This window comes from Puma concolor, chromosome E1 (assembly GCF_028749965.1).
Source record: "Puma concolor isolate L17-30 chromosome E1, mPumCon1.1.hap2, whole genome shotgun sequence".
Classification (NCBI taxonomy): Eukaryota; Metazoa; Chordata; class Mammalia; order Carnivora; family Felidae; genus Puma; species Puma concolor.
In genome coordinates, this window is record NC_141680.1 from 42606164 (window position 1) to 42618478 (window position 12315).

At 47.0% G+C, this 12315-nt stretch overlaps 1 protein-coding gene across 5 annotated transcripts in view; it reads right to left on the minus strand.

Moving 5' to 3' along the window:
• STAT3 (signal transducer and activator of transcription 3) overlaps positions 1 to 12315 on the minus strand; it is a 69791-nt gene that overhangs the window by 2202 nt on the left and 55274 nt on the right. For 2 of the 5 annotated variants that reach the window (XM_086687348.1, XM_086687349.1), the window contains exons 12-23: positions 11110 to 11139; positions 10917 to 11010; positions 10758 to 10805; positions 8037 to 8120; positions 7123 to 7221; positions 6642 to 6777; positions 5324 to 5376; positions 5001 to 5095; positions 4745 to 4884; positions 4027 to 4239; positions 1002 to 1044; positions 607 to 719 (exon numbers count right to left, since the gene is read on the minus strand). In XM_086687348.1, coding sequence (XP_086543474.1) covers positions 607 to 719; positions 1002 to 1044; positions 4027 to 4239; positions 4745 to 4884; positions 5001 to 5095; positions 5324 to 5376; positions 6642 to 6777; positions 7123 to 7221; positions 8037 to 8120; positions 10758 to 10805; positions 10917 to 11010; positions 11110 to 11139 — 1148 coding nt within the window. The remainder of the gene's footprint in view (positions 1 to 606; positions 720 to 1001; positions 1045 to 4026; positions 4240 to 4744; positions 4885 to 5000; positions 5096 to 5323; positions 5377 to 6641; positions 6778 to 7122; positions 7222 to 8036; positions 8121 to 10757; positions 10806 to 10916; positions 11011 to 11109; positions 11140 to 12315) is intronic. The other 3 variants (XM_086687352.1, XM_086687350.1, XM_086687351.1) reach the window with 3 other exon arrangements.

Below are 12315 nucleotides of genomic sequence, written 5' to 3' on the forward strand. Positions count from 1 at the left end.
TCCCCCGCCCGAGCCCTTCAAAGGACAGAGGCTCAGCCCACTGCCCCCACGGCCAAGACAGGGTCGGATCGTCCAGATTTACACTCCTCCCTACAAAGTCTTGCCTTCTGGAAGGGCTCAGTCCCCTTCTTCCCTTAACTCGTTCCCAACTGTCCACATGTAAAGAAGATCTAAGGCTGTCCCGTTGAATGTGGCCGCCTGGAAACACAGGTGGCTACCGAGCATCAAAATATGGCCAGTCCCAGTCGAGGTGGGTGTAGCTGTGAAACACCTAGCACGTTTCAGAGACTTAGCACAAAAACAAAAATCTCATCAACGTTTTCTTACGTGTTAAAACGCTAGCGTTTGGGATTTATTGGGTTACAGAAAATGTATCATTAACGTTAACCTCCCTTGTTTCTTTTCACTGGTTTTAATATGGTTATTAAAAAAGTCGCACTTACGTGCGTGGTGCACGTTTGGTTTCCAAGGGACAGCGCGGCTCTAGGACCTCCCTCTACCGGTCTGCGTGGCCAGCTCTGGGCTCTGTGCGTGGGACCGTGGGCCCGGCACACAAAGGGGGCACACTTCCCTCCCAAGGACAAGGTCTGTCGACCAAATACTCACCAAACTGCCCTCCTGCTGAGGGTTCAGCACCTTCACCATTATTTCCAAACTGCATCAATGAATCTAAAGTGCGGGGGGACATCGGCAGGTCAATGGTATTGCTGCAGGTCGTTCTGTAGGAAATGGGGAGCAGCAGGAGGGGAAAGGGCCGGGTTGACAAGACACAATGGAGAAAAAAAAAAAAGAACAAAACACACACACACAAGCCATCAAACTCTGGTCTCCAACAGAAAAATAAAAGCTCAAGCTTTTTAAACACACAGGGTCACTCTGAGTACTACGCGTAGCCCAGGGCATTCCAGCCCCTCTCAGGGTAGCTCTCACCCAGTGTCCTACTCCCGGGATAACTGAGGACACCAGAAATGAAGGCCAAATTTAGAAGGGAAGCCACTTACGGTGTCACACAGATAAACTTGGTCTTCAGGTATGGGGCAGCACCTGGGAAGAAGAAAACTGGGGCTTACTATGGTGACCCCACTGTGGGTAGAGGGCAGGTGGAAGCCGGCCGCCTCATCAGGGCAGACTTGCCCCTCCCTCCATCCTCGAGCAGAGATCGTTTTGAACCTGTCTCCCCTCAGGGCTGCCCCCTCCACCACTATGTACTATCTGATGTTCTAGGTGCTTGCAGCTGGGTAGTTCAGTTCTTGCTGCTACGCTTTCCAGAGCTGCAGAGACTTCTGAGCACACACCCTTGTCCCACCTGAGCCTAGACCAATGCCACCTTTGTGTGTTCATTCTCTCCCTAGATGATGTGAACATTTAACTGCCTGTGTGTGGTCTGAGGATCGTATTCTGGCCTGGTCGACTCTCTTAGGTAACTTCTCTGCATGCAGGAACGGAGCCTATGCAGTCTGGGCTCCAACACCCCCGTCCTGCTGGGACACCAAAGTCACCAAGTCTTGAAGAGAATATGCAGATTGCTAATGCAGTTCCAAGGCCCAGGGTCACACCTTCCATTCCTATGGCACTGATCTGCCTCTCCCACATTTTTAGGTGAGTATAGGAGTAACCCCCCAGTTGGGTAACTACACCGCACAAAAAGCGGCTGCTTTATAAAGGGAGGCTGGCTGGTATTGCAGCACCGTCGACTCTGGGCTGGAAAACAGGAGGCCAAGGCCTCGTTATGTCTTCGGCAGCTAGGAGACCTGGAGCAAAGCACTTTCTACACCAAGAGGGAGGCGGAAGAGGGAGGCATCCATCTCCGTCATTTGTAATTCTTGTTCCATACTTAGAAATGTGAGGACTGGAATAAATGAATTTTAGGTGCTCAATGTTTACACCAAGAGGTCCAGGAGACTTGGAGATACTGGCACGACATCTGGGAGAGTCAGGTGAACAAATCACTTGGGGGGCATGGGGCCCGGTGGGTGGGCCAAGAGAAGCACAGTTAAAAAGTTTGAGGTTTATAGACAGACCAAGGGATCAGAAAGTATGGTGACAATCTGAGAAAAGGCATTGTCAGGGGTCGCTGGACTGCCAACCAAGGTTATTTTTGGCCAAGAAATAGATTCATACGGTGCAGAATCCAAAGATGTACCCAGGCAGGGTTCTGGTGTCTTCTAAATCCACTGTGGTGCAGACCTGAGGGGAGCTGACATCTCAGACAGAAAAGGATTTAGTTCCCCAGTGATCAAGGTAGCTGAGAAAACTAGCTTCAGCCTCAGATTCAGCAAGAGCAGAAGCAAAGGAGAAACAGGACTAAATGCCGAGCTCTGGCTGTGTACAAGGTTGTACATATACTTCATCCAATTTGTAAGGTAAGGGGGTTGTCATTTCTAAAAAGGGACTCTCTCCCTCAAGCCATCGGGAAATACCGTGTGGGGTCTGGTGGAGAAGTAAGGAGGAAGGAAGGGTCCTGGGAAGATCATCTATCCCTGGGGACAAAAATATTTTCATGATGGAAAATGGGAGGAAACAGGCACAGATCCACGTCCCCGAGGACTCCCACTTTAATGCAGGGGCTCCACTGGCACGCCGCCCCTCCCCCCCCATCACCTCGCTCCTGCCACCCCAAGCCCCTCGGTGCCCACTGCATACACCTGCCTCCCTGGGAGGCTGGCAAAGCACTCAAGTCACTAGTTCCTCTCTCTTGTGCCGGGGTGGGGTGGGGGTGGGGGGGTCTTGCCCCTGAGAAAACACTAGTGACTCCAAGCAGGAAAGGACCTTGCTTCCCGGTCACACAGGATGGGTGATGATAACAGAGGACACAGCCTCAATTGGGAACTTGGATCTTGAAAGCAAAACGAGCCAAAGGGACCAGCACTTGGACCTAAATGTCCTCAGCAGAAGGAACAAAGAGTAGAGTGTCAGGGCTGATAAACAGATCTCCCAACTGAAGCCCAGCTGGAAAGAAAGATAAGTAGCAGACAGGAAGTGAGAGTTAGCTCTTCTACAGTATGAATAAAACCCAACACCAGAACAAAGGGAAGAGGAAAGTCAATTGCCAAGCAACTCAAGTTCCTTCTTCCAAGTCCCGGTCTTCCCCATCCAAGAAATTCCTCGCACGGGTTCTCTGTGAACAGGTGGGAATGTGCGTGTGAGCTCTTTGCACAAAGACAATTTTTCCAAAAGCAACTGGGGTGGAAGCTACCCTCAAAGGATCACTTCAAAGAGCTCTTCAACTAAGGGAAGTTAAATAAAAACAAAGAATGGCAAATCACAGACTCCCCAACAGGATCTGGACAGAGAAGAACCCAGAGAGCCAAATCAGCAAGTGCCAAAGGCACAGACCAGAGGGGCTGCTCCTCCTTGCAGAGGACTAATGGTCACAAGCTTACTATGAAACATTTGCTATACGACTTACATAGATACCTGTGCTCTTGCACATTAAACAACCGCTTTATTTCAATAGCTGCATGTTCTCAATCCCAATTCCGCACCCTCCCACCGTTTACAGGCTCCTCTTCAATCACCACGCCCCCCCACCCCTCCCCGCTCTGCTCGTAAACCACGTTCCAGTGCTGCTAACACTCATTTCCTCCAGAAAGCCTTTCTCCATCCCGCTCGACACTGCTCACATTGTTCAGCGATGGGGAAAAGGAAACATGCTAGACTCAAGTCTGAGTCGCAAACCTTCCAGTGTAAGAAGCGGTGTGCTGGCAGGGCATCCTGTTACTTAAGAATTCTGTCCTCGCGCTCTCTCGGCAGTATTTTAGATGTTTGGGGTGAGTTGAGTGTGTGTGTCTATTTCCCCGTTTAGCCTGCTGGGTTCTCTGTAGGACAGAGACAAGTGACTTTGATGCCCCTCCTCTCTCCAACCCTAACAGCCACGACCAAAAAGCACTCACTACTGAGTGCTTATTTCCCATAAGAGGAATAAAGGTCACCAGGCTCTTTGGGCAGTGACCTACCTATCCTCCAAGAATCCTGTAATTTCCCATTTTTTCCCAGAAAAAGTGCCCAACGTGGAAAATCAACAACTACCTGGGTCAGCTTCAGGATGCTCCTGGCTTTCTGGTCGACAATACTTTCCAAACGCCTCCTCCTTAGGAATGTCCGGGTAGAGATAAACCAGCGGAGACACGAGGATGTTGGTAGCATCCATGATCTTATAGCCCATGATGATTTCAGCAAACGACATGTTGTTCAGCTGCTGCTTGGTATATGGTTCCACGGACTGGATCTGGGTCTTGCCTGTCATCGGATATGGGAAGGGAGGATAATGGCCAGGTAATCTTAGAGAAAACTACCTGATTTATTTTTCCTTGAAAGGGAATGGCTTATGCCAACCTAGTTCTTGAGCCTCAAATATCCTGCCCAGTCACCTGGCACTATAAAAATGCTCAGCTGGCTTCTGGAGAGGTTACCCAGTTGGGTCGTCAGCAATACACCCGAATAACTACTTGCATGAGATAGATTAACAGGGTAAATTAGAAAGGAGATGAAGAATGAGATTTAAATCGGAAATTTGTAGGCAAATATTAGCTCCTGAAGAAAGCAAAACAAAATTGCCAAACAATCCTCCAGCTGAAAGAATTTGGAAGAAAAGAAGTCACTGAAAAATGTTTTTACAAGTCCAAGGCAGGGGAGTGCGAAGCCCATCTTTGCCCACTAGGGGGCAATAGGTACTTGAAACTAGTAGTGGCCACCGCGGAAGCAGCAACTGCCACCAGGTGGGGCGGGTGAGAGTCAAACTTACCGCTGATGTCCTTCTCCACCCAAGTGAAGGTGACACCTCCTTCTTTGCTGCTTTCACTGAATCTTAGCAGGAAGGTGCCTGGGGGCTTGGTGCTCAAGATGGCCCGCTCCCGCTCCTTACTGATAAAACCCATTATGTACCTGGAGCCAAAGAACAGCAACAAGATCTGGGCTGATGGGGTCCCGCCCCTGGCCTGCTGAGAGCAGGTGACGTGTTACACATGTGCACTCTGCCGGACACAAGAGCTTCAACCTACCCTTCGTTCCAAAGAGCCAGGATGTACTTTTTCACAAGATCAATGATATTGTCTAGCCAGACCCAGAAGGAGAAGCCTTTGCCAGCCATGTTTTCCTAAAGAGAAGAATAACGAGAAAGCCAAGTCTACTCTCTCAGCCTTTTGCTTCTTAGGGACACAGTGCCACCAAAATCCCCAGGCCCATCTACCCTCAAGTAGGGCCTACGGGCCGCTAGACCATGAGTCTACAGCCTTCAGGCCCAGTGCCGTCCCCGACAACCTCACGGGTGGGCGTCCCTCCCGCTCCCCCTCGGCAGCGACAAGGATTTAACAAGATGGCTTACTTTGCAAAATTTAGCCCACGTAATCTGACACCCTGAATAGTTCACACCAGGTCCTGCGAGGAAAAGAATAAAGCAGTGTAACTTCCAGCTTCAAATCAAGGATTTAATTTTTTTTTTTTTAATTTTTTTTTTCAACGTTTATTTATTTTTGGGACAGAGAGAGACAGAGCATGAACGGGGGAGGGGCAGAGAGAGAGGGAAACACAGAATCAGAAACAGGCTCCAAGCCCAGAGCCCGACGCGGGGCTCGAACTCCCGAACCGCGAGATCGTGACCTGGCTGAAGTCGGACGCTCAACCGACTGCGCCACCCAGGCGCCCCTAGGATTTTATTTCTTAAGACAGAACATACATTCATGCACATCTGTCCCACAGTGGGCCAAGTCACCATCGGTTTTCATGTATTTAAAGGTTCCCACCGTTGTGTCCATGTACGTGTGCACACACAGGTACACACACGTACACAGATGTACAAAATCCCATCGTGTGATCACCTGCGTTGTTGTTTAGACTAGCAGAGGTGGTGGATGACGTATCGAGGGTCCGTCCCCCCACCCCCGCGACTCTTCCTAGCCTCATGTGGTGGCAGCTGGTGCTCAGGGACCAGCAGCACACAGTAATAAACTGACAGTGTTAGAGGGTCACATTTGGCGGTGGCACAGGATAAGGCTACTTACAGTCCAGGTAGCATGTAAAATAAAACAGTCCACTAAATTTTTTTTTCCCAGAGGAAAAAATAAAAACAAGCCTACAGTTTATTGAAGAAATGGACATGGACGTCAAGCTTTTGCCTCTGTCTTCTAACATGCACTTAAAAAATAGCTTCCTGGGGCGCCTGGGCGGCTCAGTCGGTTGAGCGTCCGACTTCAGCTCAGGTCATGATCTCACTGCTCATGAGTTCGAGCCCCGTGTCGGGCTCTGTGCTGACAGCTCAGAGCCTGGAGCCTGCTTCAGATTCTGTCTCCATTTCTCTGCTCCTCCCCTGCTCGTGTTCCGTCTCTGTCTCTCTCACAAATATGAAAAATAACTTAAAATAACTTAAAAAAAATTTTTTTAAATTTAAATAGCTTCCTAAGGTTAGCAAAAGTAGTGCTCTGGAAGGGTGAGGGGTCCAGCCACCGAGAGAAAAGAAATCTGCCTCCCACCTCAGAAATGATCACCGGGAGGCATCTCTACTCCACCCCACCTCCCCAACTGCTGGAGCACGTTTTCAGGCCCCAGGACAGTGTCTGGCTCAGCAAATTTTCCTGAATGAATAGCCCCACAGGCCAGACTCCTTCTCTGAAGAGGGCAACAGGGAAAAGGGGGAAAATGCTGACCTAAGAGCTTCTCTGCCAGCGTTGTCAACTGCTCGATGCTCAGGCCTCGCTTTGTAGTGGAGGAGAACTGCCAGCTCAGCACCTCAGCCACTTGATCCCAGGTTCCAATCGGGGGCTTGGTGAAAAAGTTCACGTTCTGTTGAAAACGACACATTTGCTCATTTATTTTTTTTTTAATTTTTTTTTTTAACGTTTATTTATTTTTGAGACAGAGAGACAGAGCATGAACGGGGGAGGGTCAGAGAGAGAGAGGGAGACACAGAATGTGAAGCAGGCTCCAGGCTCTGAGCTGTCAGCCCCCAGAGCCCGACGTGAGGCTCGAACTCACGGACCGCGAGATCATGACCTGAGCCGAAGTTGGACGCCCAACCGACTGAGCCACCCAGGCGCCCCAACACCTTTGTTCATTTAGATGGAGACGGTGGTGCTTGGTGACCCACGCTAGGACCGCGACAATGGTTTCCGAAGGATGGGCGCTTACCTTGGGGTTGTTGGTCAGCATGTTATACCACAGGATAGATGCCCAGGCATTAGGCATCTGACAGATGTTGGAGATCACCACAACCGGCAAGGAGTGGGTCTGTGGAGAGAGTGGGGAATAAGCTGGGGAGGCAGAGGGCCCTCACAGCTTCAAACGTTTCTTCAGTCAGACCTGCAGGTTTCGAATAAAAGAATGTGCCTTAAATCACACCTACTGCCAGCCCTTAGGGAGGAACTCGGCTGAGTCAGCTCAACGCCCAGAGTGGAGAGAATGCCAAATGCGGGTCACAGGACACAACCAGGAACTTAAAAAATCTGACGTGCTCAAAGCTGGACTCACAGTCCACAGACTCCCCGTTTATAAAACCTGGGAGGCACTCTCCGAGAATTGAAGCTGTATCTGCCCGTTAAACAGACAGGTCTCAGTAGGCAAAGACTAGGATTCTTGCTTTTCCGGGTATAGCTTTAATTTAAAGATGAAGAAAGTTGATAGAAGAGAATGCAAATGCCATGATTTCCTGTACACTAAAAACAGTGGCTGTCTAAAAAGCCTATTTTGCCCAAACTTTATAGAGTCCATTATAATTTCTATGCACAGATTAATAATATATTAATTAATTACAATTTCAGTACTTTCATATACTGAAAGCTGAGTATACAGTTGACCCTTGAACAGCATGGGTTTGAACTGCATGGGTCCGCTTATACATGGATCTAGAGTACTGTCCTATAAACGTATTTTCTCTTACAATTTTCTTGGCAACATTATCTTTTCTCTAGCTTACTTTATTGCAAGAACACAATATATAAAGCATATACATCATTCTACCTTCTGTAGAAAAAATCCCAACTAGAAGTTCTTGTCCTGAATCACACCTGCGTGCAGCCCTGTCCCAACTCTGTGGCAAAACTCACCTCAAGGTCAATCTTGAGGCCCTGGTGATACACCTCAGTCTCAAAGGTGATCAGGTGCAGCTCCTCGGTGACAATCAGGGAGGCCTACAACGAGAAGGGCACCCTCTTCCTCAGAGAGAATGGCCTTGGATACTAACAGCCATAGCTGAGGAGAGTGAATGCCACAGCCTCATTGCAACAAGAAGGGTGATCCACCGGGAGGCCATGGACACACCAGGGACACAACACTGAGAACACGCCCTCTTTAGTGCTACGATCTTCAACCTCATCTTTTACTGGTTTTATTACAATACTATAGACCCAATAGGTTATTTACCAAATGGGTAAGGTGCACAGAAAATCAAAACAATGAACACCTGTACCCACTACCCAGTTTAAGCAAAAGATCATCACCACGGAGATGCTCAGGATGTCTTTCCCCATGCCCTTCCCTGGTCCCTCCTCCCTCAGATGTAACCGCTATTTTGTCTTTTGGGTTTATCGCTTCCCAGTTTTCCTTTAGGGCTTTACTGTATTTATATCTCTAAATACTGTATGCATTGTTCAGTTTTAGATAAGGTCTGTGAACCTTACACAAATCATACCCTATATATTCTTTAGGACTCGCTTTTTGCATCCCTGGGGTTGTATGAATTTGCTGTTGTTCATTTTCACAGCTCTAGAGTATTCCGTCATATGACTCTACCACGAATCCTTTATCTACTCTAGCAGCGATGGTATCTGGGTTATATTTAGGGTTTACAATCAGGCTGCTGTGACATTTTGTACATGTCCCCTGGTGCACATGTGCAAAGATTTCTCTATTGTTAAATCCTGGGAGTGGCACTGCTGGTTTGTAGAGTATGTTCATTTTTTTATTATGTCCAGTTGTTTTCTGAAGTGACAATTTATACTGCCACCAGCAATATGGCAACCTTATTTTCGGTAAGACTTCTCAATGAATTCTCAGAGACACAATTTCAATTCGTTTTTAAAACACTATCTTTTTCCTAACTATAGAAATAACATATGTTCAGTTTAAAATGCAAATATCACAGGGCGCCTGGGTGGCTCAGTCGCTTAAGCATCCCGACTCTTGATTTTGACTCAGGTCATGATCTCACAGTTCGCGAATTCGAGCTCTGTGTCGGGCTCTGTGCTGACAGTGCAGAGCCTGCTTGGCATTCTCTCTCTCCCTTAAAATAAATAAACTTAAAAAAAATAATAAATCAACTTTAGAATGCAAATATTACACAGACAGCATAGTCTGAGATACTAACAGCAAAATAAATACATAAGCATTGTTTGGTATACATTCCTCGAGAATGTTGTTGTTTTTTTTAAGTTTATTTATTGGGGCAACCGGTGGTTTAATGGGTTAAGCATCTGACTTCGGCTCAGGTCATGATCTCATGGTTCATGAGTTCGAGCCCCAAGTTGAATTCTGTGTTGACAGCTCAGAGCCTGGAGCCCACTTCAGATTCTGTCTCCCTCTCTCTCTCCCTGTCCCTCCCTCACTTGGCGCGCGTACACACGCGTGAGCTCTCTCTCTCTCAAAAAGAAACATTAAAAAATAAATAAAATAAAGTTTATTTCTTTATTTTGTGGGGGGAAGAGGAGTTACACTTGTGAGTGGGGGAGAGGCGGAGAGAGAGAGACCAAGAATCCCAAGCAGGCTCTGCGCCAACGTGGGACTTGAACTCACAAACTGTGAGATCATGACCTGAGCCAAAATCAAGAGTCAGAAGCTTAACTGACAGAGCCAACCAGGCACCCCACCTCCCCACCTGGAGAATTTTTTTTGCATATGTGAATAGAACAAAAACAGTATAGTACACTTTTTAAACAAATATGCTAATATTCTACTCGAATTATTTTGCATCTTGCTTGTTCTTTCTTTTTTTTTTTTAAAGTAGGCTCTATGCCCAACATGGGGCTTGAACTCACAACCTTGAGATCAAGAGTCACACACTTTACCGACTGAGCCAGCCAGGCACCCCGCATCTTGCTTTTTCTAAACAAATATGCCACATACGTTTTTCTATTTGTTGTATATAGACTCCTTCACTCTTTACAGTCAAGCATTATAAATGCACTTTTTCTCGCTAAAGGCCTGCTACATTTTAGAGAAGAGGAAAGAATGGGCAGGGCACAAATACCAGAAGAAGAATAGACTATCAGAATCTTTTAAAATGATTAAAAACTAGTTTTGGTCACATTTGCCTACTTTATTTAAGTTTATTCTTGACACTGAGAATCCCGTAATCGGAATCAAATGGAGGAAGAGAATAATGGAAATAAGGGGAACAGGTTTTACTCTTTTTCTTAAATGTTTAATTCAGATTTATTACAACCTTCTATCCCACCTCAGTGAGAAAATCAGGACACCAAAAATGAAGCCAGGCAGTCTCAGCGGGCAGGAGTTGGAAGGGGAATTTGGAAAGCCCCAGGCAAGGTGGAAGCTTCTTTTCCACTAAATGGGTGTGGGTAAGTCAGCCAGGGACTTTCCACCCCTCCTTAAAGATGAGCCAACTCCCAGGACAATCAAGAAAATGCTCCAAGCCAGAGAACTCCACGGCAGAGTGACTTCGGACCATGTCATTTTTGACACATGGTGACTTTTCCAAATGACTACAGCTTAACCACAGGTTGGGGTCTCTAATTCAGGCCAATAAGAAGGCTCTTTTTCTCTCCCCATTAAAGAAAACCCTCCCAGTTGGTTTCGTCCCCCCAAAAACTTACATCACAATTGGCTCGGCCCCCGTTACCACATCTTTGCTCTCTCAGGGTCTGTAGGAAAAGCAGAGAGCACCTGGGTCACGTGAGGCTCCCCCCCACCCCCACCCCCCTCTCCCTCCGCCAGGTGCCCTTGGAGAAGGGGATCCAGGCTTCTCCATGTACCAGATGTTTGAATTCTGCAGAGAGGCTGCCGTTGTTGGACTCTTCCATGTTCATCACTTTCGTGTTTGTGCCCAGAATGTTAAATTTCCGGGATCTGAATCACAGGAGAAAAACCAACCACACAGGTGATAGAGCAGCCAGAGGACAAAGTCAGATTAAACAGATCAAAAGGAAGCCTTTAGGCTGAACTCACCCTCTGAGAGCTGCAACATCCCCGGAGTCTCTGTTAAGAATATAAACTGGTGTTAATAAGACTGGCCCCGTTTCTTCGCAAAGTCTACTCTATCCGTAATGTACTCTGCTGGAAAAAAAAACCACTGTTCTCCTGGGAATTTCTGTAAACGATTCAATTACATTTTGTACGTGAAATACGACAACCCTGTACAAGCCTGCCCAATATCAATCTCCCCCTCCCAACAGACCCTTGCTTCTGCTCAGGTATCCTTCCAGTCCCCGCCTCCAGGGGATCCTGATTGTTCATTAAGTACATCAGAACATAGCACTCCACGGTGTGGTGGTCCCAGGGCGAGGACATGACCTACGCTGTCTCAGACTGGGAAGGAATTACAACACGGGCTGGATTTATTTTCCATAGCTTCAACTGAACATGAGCAAGGAAGCATATGACCTTACTTATACTGCAACTCAGAAGGGAACCTCACAAAGCCAGTAATACTTATGATGGCGGGGAAGGCACACGGAAGATTCTGGGTCCAGGATGACATAAGTGAGTCACTGATCTCACTGTCAGGAACTTGCCCTAACTCTGCATTTCCAGTTATACTGGGCTGCAAATTTCCTTATTATTTAAGCCACACTGGGTTTTCTGTAAAGGTTTACTACTCCCTGTAACTCAAATCGTCCCATTTCATATTAGCTGGAAACAGTCTTCCTAGCCTGTCCGGTCTTTCAGCTCTATGTGTTTGAACATACAGCTTTTTATATAGTCACATTTCTCAGTCTTTTCCTTTCTTATTATTTTATTACTTTTTAAAGTGTTTTTTTTTTTTTTTTTTTGAGAGAGCGAGAGTGAGAGCGAGTAAGCGGGGAAGAGGGGCAAAGGGGTAGAGAGAGAGAGAGAATACCAAGCAGGCTCCACACTCAGTGAAAAGCCCGACGTGAGACTTGATCCCATGACCATGAGTTGGACATTCAACTGACTGAGGCACCCAGGTGCCCCTATTATTTTAGCACTCTTTTAAAGTGCTTCTCCATTGCTACATATTCATGAATATAGCTACTATTTATTAAATAGAGTATTTCGTGTCGGTTTACAGATTAAAATTGGTCAAATTTTAAACCATTCAGAAGATATCTTTCCATATATCACAGGTTAAAAAAAATTTTTTATTAATGTTTATTTACGTTTTGAGACACACACACACACACACACACACAC